The sequence below is a fragment of the Mustela putorius genome, unplaced genomic scaffold (assembly GCF_011764305.1).
Source record: "Mustela putorius furo isolate JIRA1106 unplaced genomic scaffold, ASM1176430v1.1 tig00000580_pilon_pilon_pilon, whole genome shotgun sequence".
In the NCBI taxonomy this organism is placed as follows: domain Eukaryota; kingdom Metazoa; phylum Chordata; class Mammalia; order Carnivora; family Mustelidae; genus Mustela; species Mustela putorius.
The window spans coordinates 3,024,399-3,037,314 of NW_025421423.1; the positions used below are offsets into that span (position 1 = coordinate 3,024,399).

The 12,916-nt window shown below is 36.8% G+C and overlaps 1 protein-coding gene across 4 annotated transcripts in view; it reads left to right on the forward strand.

The window, feature by feature from the left end:
* The window catches only part of TDRD7 (tudor domain containing 7), a 74,492-nt gene that overhangs the window by 16,327 nt on the left and 45,249 nt on the right, over positions 1-12,916 (forward strand). For all 4 annotated transcript variants that reach the window (XM_004747658.3, XM_013053800.2, XM_013053801.2 and 1 more), the window contains 3 exons: positions 879-1,020; positions 2,008-2,221; positions 11,424-11,497. In XM_004747658.3, the coding sequence (XP_004747715.1) occupies positions 879-1,020; positions 2,008-2,221; positions 11,424-11,497 (430 nt within the window). The remainder of the gene's footprint in view (positions 1-878; positions 1,021-2,007; positions 2,222-11,423; positions 11,498-12,916) is intronic.

Sequence of the window (12,916 nt, forward strand, 5' to 3'; positions counted from 1 at the left end):
ATCTTGGCTTATATAAAGCCTCATTTTTTGCTTTCCTATTCCTGCTCTCAACTTAGAATCAGAGGCTTTTTAACACTAGGTGGGGCTTTAGAGACCTACATACTTGGAAAAAAAATAAATAAAAATCTCCTGTATGTCACACCAGTTTTTTCAAAATTTAAAAGCAGAGCTGCCGTGTTTTAAGCAGGTGCCACAGGGTCCAGGGCCTCTGCTTGGCCTGCCTTGCCCTCACCACCCCTCTGCCATTGTGAGGCCCTAGAGCTGCCATCGAGCAGCTTGAAAACCCCAGATCTAAGCCCACTCCCCCTTTACAGCTGAGAATACTAAAATGTGGGAGGGAAACTGATTTATCCCAAGTCACCTGGTTAATCCACTTCAGTGACAAGATTAGGGTTGGGTGGTCTTTGAGAGGTAATACCAGTAGCAGTTATGAGTCCATACTTTGCATTCAGAGAGATAGCCCAGCTGTGTGACAGGAAGTTTGCTTAACTTTCCTGAGCCTCCCTTACCCATATATAAATGGGAATAAAATATATCTCAAGGATTATATGAGATACTATGTGTGACACAGGTTTCTTCTGGTTCATTTGTTAATCCCATAGTACCTAGCACATTGTAGATGCTTAATGAGTAGCTATTTAAGGAATAAGTACAATTTTCAATTTGAGGAGGGATTATTCAATATGCTGGACTATTCTTGGTTTCTCTTGTAGAATATGTAATTTTGCTCTCACAGTATCAAGGAGAGAGACTTAAACATTTGCATATAGTTTGATTTGGGATATGTAAACTCACTAAGATCCACTTTCAAAAATGAGCCTCTAGGCACCAGTGAATCTGAGAAATATTTCTCCTTTCCCCTTGCTGCTCATGAACAGATTACCTGCTATGCCATGGCCTGCACAGAAACTGCGAGAATTGCTCAGCTTGTGGCCCGTCAGAGGAGTTCTAAAAGGAAAACTGGGCGGCAAGTTAACTGTCAGATGAGAGTAAAGAAAACCATGCCATTTTTTCTAGAAGGTACGTTCTTCTCATATGCTGAAATTTTAAGCCTGTCTATGAATACATTATCATCGGGAATTACAGAAGCATTGCTTGTATTCATGATAAACACCTATATTTGTTAACATTCACATGTCAAGGGGGAAATCGTAAAGCTGATATTTCCATTTGAAATTGACTTCCATCACCAGATGATGGGCATGACCTACTAAGTTACCACACAGTGTGAACTAACTCAAGAGTAGATTTTAATTAAGCTTTATTATGGTAAAGTATTGCTTTATTCTTTTAAGTTACTTAGGGGAAAGCCTAATCTAGAATGCTGGATAAACCAAGAATCTAGGATTTGTGACTTATTTAGCAAATCATGTCTTTATACAAAAACCATGTCTTTATACTTTTATACTAAAATCCTCTATTTTCAGGAAAAAATCACGAGTTACATAATACACAAAGGTGTTGTAGGAAACTCAGCCAGTGTTTACTGGACACTTATCTCAAAGAGCTTATAATCATTCTAAAACTAAATTATCAAGATGTAGCTCAAAGATAATATACAAGAGTAGATGCTTAAATGCCACAGTGAGCATTTTCAACGAGGGAGCAATTGTGGTGAGAATGGCAGTGGAGGACTTCATGGTGAAGGGGGACTTGACCCAGACCTTGGGCGATGGGAAGAATTTAAATAGATGAAGAAGAGACAGGGAGACTGAGTATGCTGCATTTGTAGCAGCGTAAAGTGGCTGTCATGGAAGGATTGATTGGTGAGTAGAGGGATGGTACTGACTAGTTTAGCAGATGAAGCCACATTTTAAAGACTGTCATCAGCTAAATGCCAATCTGTTCTTCCCCTACTGACAAACCCTGTAGTGACAACTTCCTTGTGTTCTTACACATTGTTCTAAGAATAGAGACCCAGAGAAAACATCTGGACAGGGGAGTGGGATAGTGAAACTAGGTTCTGGGGAAGCTAATTGATTTTATTATATATGCCTAACTTCATAGGGAAACCAAAAGCAACCCTCAGACAACCAGGAATTTCTTCAGATTTTTCTATCAGCAAAAAACCTAATCCAACACTGTTAAGAGACAAAGGAAACTCTCTTGGAATTAAGTCTGATGCTGAAATGCCGCCTTACACATTACACACAACTATCGGAAGCGATGTATTCAAAGATGTTCCAGGGCAGAGGCATGTGACCATACCTACAAACAACAGGTATTTGGGGCTTTATCTGGCTAAAAGGAGAAGTTTGGAGAACATAGGATAATTAATGTTAAAAATGTGTGTTTAGGTCAAGAAGGAAATACTTTCAGGTTTATCTAATGTAAGTTCACATGTAGGAGGGAAATGTATCATTACTACAAAGCCACTTTTCCTGCTATCTAAATGTCATTGTCTGAATATCTTCATTTTATATTTTCTCTGCATTTTTGGTAATCTCTCCTTATAAAATTCATGTTGAAAGCTCTCACAGGAAAAAACAGCAAAGCTCTCACAAGTTATTCTAAGATGCTATTTCAGCATAACTTACAATTTTTTCTGAAAATATTTCTTATAATTCCTTTTATAAATTTTTAATACAATCATATTGGTTTATACATTCCATTGTGCTCTAATAGTCATATTTATATATACAGTATATATATATATATATATATATATATATATATAGTATAATTATACAGTAGCATCATACATCCATACATCAGAATATTGGACAGAATAAGGACAAACTTAAAGTCTTAGTTTGGGGGCTACCATTTATTAGCCAGGTGAATAAGTGAAATTACTTCATCTTTTGGGCTGTCGTTTCCTCATTCATTTAATGAAAATGTTAAATGATCTCAAAGTTCTAGGTGATCTCAAAGTTCCTTTCTGGCTCTAAGTCTTATGGCTTTATAAGGCAATTCAGGTCAGCAAACCATGACCTATGGGCCAAATCTGTCCCATTGCCTGTTTTTTTGTAAATAAATTTTTACTGAAACAAAGCCATATCCTTTTGTTTATATATTGTCTGTGGTTGCTTTTGCACAGCCACAGAGCTGAGTAGTTGTACAGAGATAGTATAGCCTGCAAAATCTGAAATGTATACTAGTGGACCCTTTACAGAAAAAGTTTACCAACTCCTCACATAGATGAATCATTATCACATTCTTTCATTCTTTTTGTGTCTTTATAAAATAAATTTTGTTGTATCATATCCTTCTAAATCAGTGTTCAAAAATCCCAGCACTGTCCCCCATATTAGAATATTTAGAAGGAATTTGTTATTTTTAATAAGTTAGGTAAATTTTTTCATAATAGTATATGTTTAATGCTAGTTATGGCTAGTTATTATAATTTTGATAAGGTCTGGGAAAACATCGTTAAAACTTGGATCTTGACCCAAAGCACTAGTTGGGTCTAATATGTGACTGAGGTACCATTGCTCCTCTAGTTGTGTGCCTAAATTTCAAGATCCATTTTGAATTGAATCTATAAAATGACATCAAAACTTAGACATTCTGGACTGTGGGCACAGGGGAGCATTCTCTAGGTCTGGTGTCTCCTACCTGCCTCTTAGTGACAATGGGCAACCTAGATGAATGCCTTCCATTCCTCCACGTAGCGCCTGCAGTGATTGAACAGAGGCTGTGCCAGCACTAAGCAGCCCAAAGAGCAGGCCCAAGATGGCGCTTTCTGACCTACAGCCTACTGTGTTCTCACCCTTCCACCTGGCAGCATTAGGCCCAGGGAAGTGCATTCTGCTCCTATGGGCAGCACCTGCAGAGATCAAGAAGGAGCCCCAACAGCAACAAATAAATGTACCATAAGGGCAATGAAAAACGACTTATCATTGGAACTACAGCCTATAAAAGTGGGCCAGGAGCTATGTGCTAAACCTAAGCAGGGTAACTACCTGCTAACATGTGACTTTCAAATAGAATTCAGTCTCCCAACATATGTCCTATTGTCCAGGAAAGAATAAAAAAATCATTTGTTATACTAAGAACCAGGATAATGACAACTTGAATGAGAAAAGACAACTGACAGATGCCAATGCCAAGATGAATCAGATGTTGAAATTATCTGACAAAAATTCAGCCATCAGAAAGGATGAATACCCACCATTTACATCAACATGGATGGAACTGGAGGGAATTATGCTAAGTGAAATAAGTCAAGCAAAGAAAGACAATTACACAGTTTCACTTATATGTGGAACATAAGAAATAGCATGGAGGACATTAGGAGAAGGAAGGGAGAACTGAAGGGGGGGAAATCAGAGGAGGAGATGAACCATGAGAGTCTGTGAACTCTGGGAAATATCTGAAGGTTTCAGAGGGGAGAGGGGTGGGGGAATGGGTTAGTCTGGTGATGGGTATTAAGGAAGGCACGTGTTGTAATGACCCCTGGGTGTTATATGCAAAAAATGAATCATGGAACACTACATCAAAAACTGTATGTACTTGGGGCACCTGGGTGGCTCAGTGGGTTAAAGCCTCTGCCTTCAGCTCAGGTCATGATCCCAGGACCTCCCAGGGTCCTGGGATCAAGCCTTGCATCGGGCTCTCTGCTCAGCAGGGAGCTTGCTTCCTCCTCTCTCTCTCTGTCTGCCTCTCTGCCTACTTGTGATCTCTGTCTGTCAAATAAATAAACAAAATCTTAAAAAAGAACCATATGTACTGATATACTGTATGATGACTAACATAACATGATAAAAACATATATATATATATATATATAATTATCTGTCAAAAATTTTAAAGTAGCTCTCCTAAAAACGCTTCAATGAACAATTGCAAATAATTTGAAAAAAGTGGAAAAATTGGAAATTCACCAAAGAAATAGAACATATAAAAAAGAACCAAAATAGGAAGCTATAGTACTAAAAAATGGAATACCAGAATACAGAATTCACTGGGTAAGCTCAATAACAGAATGAGTATGACAGAGGAGAGAATCAGTGAACTTGAAGATAGAGCGATAGAAATGACCCACTAAGAACAGCAGAGTAAATAGACTTCCTTCAAAAAAGTAAAACAAACAAATTAGGGAAAAAAAAAAAAAGAACCACTTAGCAAAGCCTGAGGGCCTTATGGAAATAAAACACCCAGAAGACCCTTAGGGACCTATGGGGAGAATAAGAAAAAGTCTAACATTTGTATTATCTCAGGAGAGACTTAGAAGAGGAGGAAAAAGTGGGGCTGAAAGAGTATTTGACAGCATAATGGCTCAAAACCTCTCAAATTTGGCTAAGGATGTAAACCTACAGATTGAAGAGTTCAGAGAGTCCTAAACAGGATGAATCCATAGAAACTCACATGAAGACACATCGTAATTAAACTTCTAAAAACTAAAGACAAAGAAAAAATCTTGAAAACCGCCAGAGAGAAATGACACATCATCTATAGGGGAATACCAGGTCTTTTTAAAGATTTATTTATTTAAGAGAAATATTACATAGTTAAAACCATTATTAACTTAATATTTGAGGGCTCACTAAATCTTCTGTGAAGCTGATAAAAGATCTAAATGATCTTCCCAGAAAAATAAATGAAAATAATAAAAATTTAAAAAAACATATACATACATCTTTGTATATTAATTCAAGAAGATTCTTGGGTCCCAGAAGCCCTTTCTCAAAATCTCTGGTTAAGAATTCATGCCTGCCAGTTAACAAACTGGAAGGTTCTAGAAAGACAACATGATGGGTATTTTCTAATACTGCAGGTATCAAGCTAAGTTTATTATGTGTCACCAGTAAAACAGAGAGAGGAATTGGGAATAAGGATATATGATTGATTTGTGATTTCTCTGATTTATATGAGGGAAGGAAATATTAATCTTTAAAATAATATAATTCATGACCATTGTATTTTTATTAAGTGATAAGATTACTAAACTAGATATTTAATATATTTATCCATAAAACATAGATAAATGCAGAGCTGAAGGTTGAGGTTCCCATTAGGCCCATTAGAAAGAGAGAACAAATTGCTCTGTGTATAAAAATCATGGACTTTGGATAGGAATAAATGGCTGTCTGGCATTAGCCAACAGACACCATGATCAAAAAGGCATCCTTCAAATTTAAGCTAAATGAATATAAATTTAGTGTTGGTTTCTGAGTCTTTGCATCTTTAAAGTAGTTGTGTGTTTAGTACATCCAAAATATTTGTAGGAAGCATGTTCTAAAAAACATTTATTGCTTTGTTCTGACTGTAAAAGTATTATATATATGGTATAGAAAATTTGCAAAGTATAAGGAAGTGAAAGAAATTAAAAAATTGCCTCTAATCCAAACATAAATGTAACCATTTAAAAATATCTATCTTTTGGAGGCACTTGGATAATTCAGTTGATTAAGCATCTGACCTTTGATTTTGGCTCAGGTCATGATCTCAGGGTCCTGGGATGGAGCCCTGCGTAGGGATCTGCACTTAGTGTGGAGTCTGCTTGAGGATTCTCTCTTGCCTTTTCCCTTTGCCCCTCCTTCCACATACTCTCGCTCTCTCTCTCTCTCTCAAATAAGTAAATCTTTAAAGAATATATCTATCTATTTTAAGTGTACCTGGTTGGTTAAGCTTCTAATTCTTGGTTTTGGCTCAGGTTGTGATCTGGTAGTCATGAGATAGCATCAGGCTCTGTGCTCATTTAGAGTCAGCTTGAGATTCTCTCTCCCTCTCTGCTCCTCCCTCTGCTCACTCTCTGTCCCAAATGATACGTAAATATTAAATATATATATATATACACACATAAATATTAAATATATTTAATATATTAATTTATAATATATATTTATATTTTATATATTTATATATAAATAATATGTTTATATATTATGTATATATTTATATATAATATTTATCTATAAATTATATATTTGTATATTAGATATATATTTGATATATAAAAACTTACATACACTTAAATATATATATTTAATATTTATTTGTATGTAAGTTTTTAAAAATACAAGTGGAGGGGTGCCTGGGTGGCTCAGTGGGTTAAGTCTCTGCCTTCGGCTCAGGTCATGATCTCAGGGTCCTGGGATCAAGCCCCCCATCAGGCTCTCTGCTCAGCAGGGAACCTGCTTCCCTCTCTCTCTCTGCCGCCTCTCTGCCTACTTGTGATCTCTCTCGCCATCAAATAAATAAATAAAACATTTAAAAAATACAAGTGGAAATCAAACTATGTATTACTATTTTATAAACTGTTTTAAAGGTAATATATTTTTAACCCACATGATTAAGAATACTTCTACATTATCAATTTTTTAAAATTTGTTTGTTTTAAGTAATCTCTCCACCCAGTGTGGGGCTCTAACTCATAACCCGGAGATCAAGAGTCGCATACTCTTCTGACTGAGCCAGCCAGGTGCCCTTACATTATCATTTTTCATGTTGTCAGGGAAGTCCATTGCCCAACCACCTATTGTTGAATGTAAATGATTTCCATTATTGTAACCAATTCTATGATGAACATTTCTGTAGAACAGAACTTGCATATATTCATAACTAGTTCCTTAGAATAAATTGATAAAATTGGGTAAAAGAGTATACATACTAAGGCTATTACTAATTTGTGCTCCACGCAGTTTATACCAATTATGTTCTAGAAGTATACGATGTGATTGTTTCTTTATACCCCTGCCAACACTAGGCATCACTTTTTTTTTTTTAAGATTTTATTTATTTATTTGACAGGGAGAAAGAGAGAGAATCACAAGTAGGCAGAGAGGCAGGCAGGGGGGTGGGGGGAGCAGGCTCGCTGCTGAGCAGAGAGCCTGATGCGGGGCTTGATCCCAGGACTCTAGGATCATGACCTGAGCTGAAGGCAGAGGCTTAACCCACTGAGCCACCCAGGCACCCCTAGGCATCACTTTTTTAGTTGATACTCTAAAAGGTGAAAAAAATGTAGCTGTGTTTTAATGTCGATTTCTTTGACTTGGATTCTTAAGGAGGTCATAATTTTCTTAAATGTTTACTCAACCATTTATAGATCTTTTGTGAATTACTTGTCTTTGCCCTTTGCACAACAACTCTCCTGTTTTTTTTCTTTTCTCATTTGTAAAAATAATTTATAAATTAAGGATGTTGACCTCTTGTAATATATTGGTAATGTTTCCTCAGTTTATTTAATTTTGGTATTTCCATTATATAAAAACTTTAAAATTTTGCATAGTTACCTCTATTAATCTGTTCCCTTGTGGCTCTGTCTTTAGGTGTTATGCTTAGAAAAGCATTTATACCCCACTATTATGTAACAGGTCTTCTGTGTTCTTTTAGGATGTTATGCTTTCATTAAGTCCTTAATCCCAAATTTATGTGGTTTTGTATAACATGAGATTTTGCAGTGTTATTAGCCAGATGTCCTAATACCAATCAGTAAAGAATCTTTTCTTTCCACACTGGTTTCAAATACTGTCTTTACCAATAATAAATTGTTATAAATATATAACTCAGTTTCTGGGCTTTCCAATTCAGAATCATTAATTACCTGTTTATTCTTTTGCTGTGCCAAGTTATTCAGATTATTATAACTCTGTAATGTGTTAATAACCTTTACTCTCTACTTCTTCCTCTCTCTACTCCTGATAGGGGCTCTTGCTTCTATGCTGTGCTTTCATTATACCTATTGCCGCTATCATAGCACTTAGTAGATTTTGCTTTTATAAATAGATTTTGTCAGTGCATTATAATCTATTTTCATGTAAGAGATTATATAGATTTAGTAGCTTATAATGCATATTATCTCCTAGTTTCTGTGTGTCAGGTATCTGACACTGCTTAGCTGGGTTGTCTGCCTCAGTCTCTTACGAGGCTGCAGCAAAGGTACTGGCTGTGGCTGCAATGAGTTAAGCAAGGATCTGCCTCTGGGCTGATGCACATTGTTGTTGGCATAATCATTTCCTTTCAGGTTTTCCTCAGTGCCCAAGTTCCCTGCTGTTGGCCAAAGACCATCTTTAATTTGTTTCTACATAGGCCTCCCCAATATGTCCATTTGTGCTAACGGGGGAAAATTAGAATCTTTTGTGACATAATCATTTGTAATACCCTCAACCTTGACATATGCTGTTGGTTGGAAGCAAGTGACTCAAGGCGAGCACTGGGGTGGTGCTCCAAGCTTTTATAAATAGGCTGTAGATACCAAGGCAAGAATCACTGGGGGCCATGTCATAGCTGCTTACCACAGTTTTCTCAACTATATGTATAGTCCGTGAGCTAGGGGTGTGTTTCTCTTCCTAATCACAGATCATTACTGTCTCCCCATGCGTGCGCATAGTAGGTCCTTAAGTAAGTGTTTGTAGGTTAAGAATGTGTCTTTAATGAATGGCATATGTTTAGATTTGATGGAGGATTTTGGGGGGGCCAGTCTAAATATTTATCCTTTTTATTTTTTATTTATTTATTTTTTTAAGAGAGAACAAGTTGGGTGGCGGGGAGAGGGAAAGAGAGAATCCAAAGCAGGCTCTATGCCCAGTGCAGAGCCCAACCTCAGGGCTCAGTCTCATGACCCTGAGATCATGACCTGAGCCAAAGTCAAGAGTCAGATGCCCACCTGACTGAGTCACCTAGTCGCCCCACTATTTGTCTTTTAAGAAACAAAATAGTAAATGTTTTATACTTACTGTTATAGAATTGATTGGATCTCTTTCATCTTATTATGTTTGTTTTTCATGTGTCCCTGCAGTTTCCCTTAAAAGCTTTCTTTTGCTATGTTAACTGTTTTCTTTCCCATCCATCGCATCTACCCATTCCTCATCCATATCTGTCCTTGCCATAATCTCTCTGTGCCCTCCTCTTGCTCACAGTCCTTTGCCTGCTACTAGAACCCTCAAAGCAGACTCAGAGCAGGGGAGGGTTCCAGTTTACATTTTTATGGCTCTGGTGCAAGTGAAAAGAGTGCTGTCTCCCTACCATTTCTGCATAAATAGGAGTTGGATATGTTTTGACATCTTCTATTATGACCCAGATGCATTAATACATAAATATGAAGCTCTTATCGTTGCATCATATATTAAATAAGTTGTATTGGTAGTCTAACATTTAATAGTTTATTATAGAATTAAAATATTATGAGATGTGCTTCATTCCAAAGAATTTAGCTAATTTTTAGAGTATTCCATGCCGTCCCCAAATTGGAAAATATATGTACTGTGTCATTGTCACCCACTCTGGCCCCATACCCACTGATGGGCAAGATGCAGTCATTGATTCATTCAATCATCTTATTCACCCTTCAACATTCACTCTCCCTTGCTTATACCAAGCAGTATCCTAGGCACTGGGAACAGGTCATTAAGATACTTGGAGTCTAGTGAGGGAGACTGATATGAACAGAAATGGTGTGTGTGGGGGGGTTCTTTGTCCTCCTATTTGGAGAAATCTTCCTACATATATCCAATATAATTTATATAAAAATTATTACTTGAGTAAGGTGTGAGATATGGGGAATCTATGTTTCTTCTTTTCTCCTTGTTATTTGAGCAATCCCCTCTGTGGTTTGGAATGCCACTTTTTTTCATATGCTCAGATACAATGTAAATTGTATGTAATTTACAATTTATAATTGTAAATTGAGTGTTTCTATGCTCTGTATCATTTTAGTTCTGTTCAAAGATTATAAATGTAATTTTGTAACTCATTTCAATTCCTGGTGATAGAAGTCCTTCATTTTTTAGTTATATTCTAAAATATTCTTTATGTTCAAGTACTTACTCTCTGCATGATTTTTTTTTTTTTTTTTTTACTTTATATGGCTAGTCCCTTAAAGGTGATTAATTGTAAATCTAACTTCCAAGTTCTTTTAAAGTTCCAGTTTAGGGCACGCCGGTGGCTCAGATGGTTAAGCATCTGCCTTCGGCTTGGGTTATGATCCCAGAGTCCTGGGATCAAGTCCTGCATCAGGCTCCTTCTCGGTGGGAAGCCTGCTTCTCCCTCTGCCTCTCTCTCTCTGTCTCTCATGAATAAATAAATAAAACCTATAAAGTTCTCGTTTAAATTTAGCATTTAATACCCATCACCCTGTATTAAGGAGGGCACATGTGGTGATGAGCACTGGGTGTTAATGCAACTAATGAATTGTTGAACACTTCATCAAAAACTAATGATGTGCTTATATGTTGGCTAATTGAACATAATAAAAAAAAAAAGAAAAGTGAAAACCATAATAAAAAGACTAATAAACATGACTACATTAAAATTTAAAAAATAAATTTAGCTTTTAACACATTTTTCTCTGGGTGAATATGAAACATGAAAGCTAATAGTACCAGGTATCATTTTCATTTTTGCTCATTTTGGAATATTCTGACTTGTTTTGCTGTTCAGTGCTGCAGAGACTTTAAATGAAAAGTGGTGTTTAAAACTTGACATAGGCTTCACTATTAGAATTTTAACTTACTTTTTCTTCTTTTTTTATAACACCTTAGGTTTAGCCCAAAGGCATCCCTTCCACCACCTTTTCAGATGCATCTCTCAAGAACGTGTGCTAAGGAAGTGAGTGGTATGTGTGCTAACCATTATCTTTATGATACCTTTTGGTTTCTGGAACCTCAGAGCCCCTGCTGGTGGTGGTATTTCACATTTGCTCTCACCTTATCCTACTTGGAATATATCTCTCCTCCCTCCTTTTCTCATTTCTTTATGTTCTGACATGAAGTGATCTAAAGAACAAACAATACCTCCAGGGATATACTCATTCTGACGTAAGGCCTTCCTCACATCAGACCACTCCTGTTTCACTTCCGTCTGTCACCTGCAGAGGCACCTGTGTCCCTTGCCACCCTCTCACTCATTAGGGGGTGACATTTAAAGTACACAAATATGGAACTTCAACTCCTAAAATGGTTTCAGATACTCCACCATTGAGAAGCCTGGGACCGTAAACTGTGTACAATGACCACTAAGCATCTAAGTACAAATATAAATGATTCCTTGGGTTATAAGATCCAAAAGGACTGTTACGAAAACAGTTAAGTCAAAGATTCTGAAGATTAAAAATATACACACTCATTATCTTGTCTTTTCCAACCAAAGTGTAAATTCCCTGCTAAAAGATCCACCTGAGGGACACAGCGCTTCACAATCAGTACTTATGTTGCCTGAAATTTAAGTGTGATTTCAAATGATTTGCTACTTTAAGTGTGATTCTTACTGAGTCAAAATAATTTTTCCCATAAGAACACATCTCCGGTATTTCTTATGGAAACTAATTGAATATGCTTTTTGTTTATATCAATTACTGTTACACATGCATTTTTTGAAACACGGCAATTCAGTAAAGTTGTATACCCTTTAGAGACTATAAATCTTTTTCAGTTAGAATAAGCTTTTCTCTACAGAACCATGAGGACTTGTTTCAGAATGATTGCAGTTTACCTGGCACTGATGTGTACACCCTTATACACAGTCTCTCCTACCTGTAAAAGAGATTGCTTCCTTGATTTGTTTAACAAAAGGCACACAAGCTTAGGGGACTCCCAGTGGCCCTCCAGAACAGGTGCATTTGCAAAGACTCCCAACTGTGCATCAGTTCTGACATTCTCCCTTTAAAGGAGGTCTGGTTCTCAGAAGCTCATCTTTTCCTTATTCCTGGTCCTTTTGTATCATTATTTGGGGCAAATCTAAATAAATTAGTGATACCTTTAGATGGACTCATTTGTTTGCTGAGCCAAACTAAGTCTTGTGCCTTGTGGTGGATAAGGCAAAGTCAGCATCTAGCCAGCCTCAAGGAACAGCTTCCCCTTTGGCTTTCTGGATCCTCAGAGGCCAGTGTTCCCAAACCAGTCTGTGTATCTCTCTACCTGCCAGTTTGAAATAGGATAAAATTTGCTGAATCCCAGTAGGAATACTGTCTCATTAAAGTACAAATATATTTTGCTTGTAGATGGTAATCTTTAATACACTCTAATCTGTGTCCCAG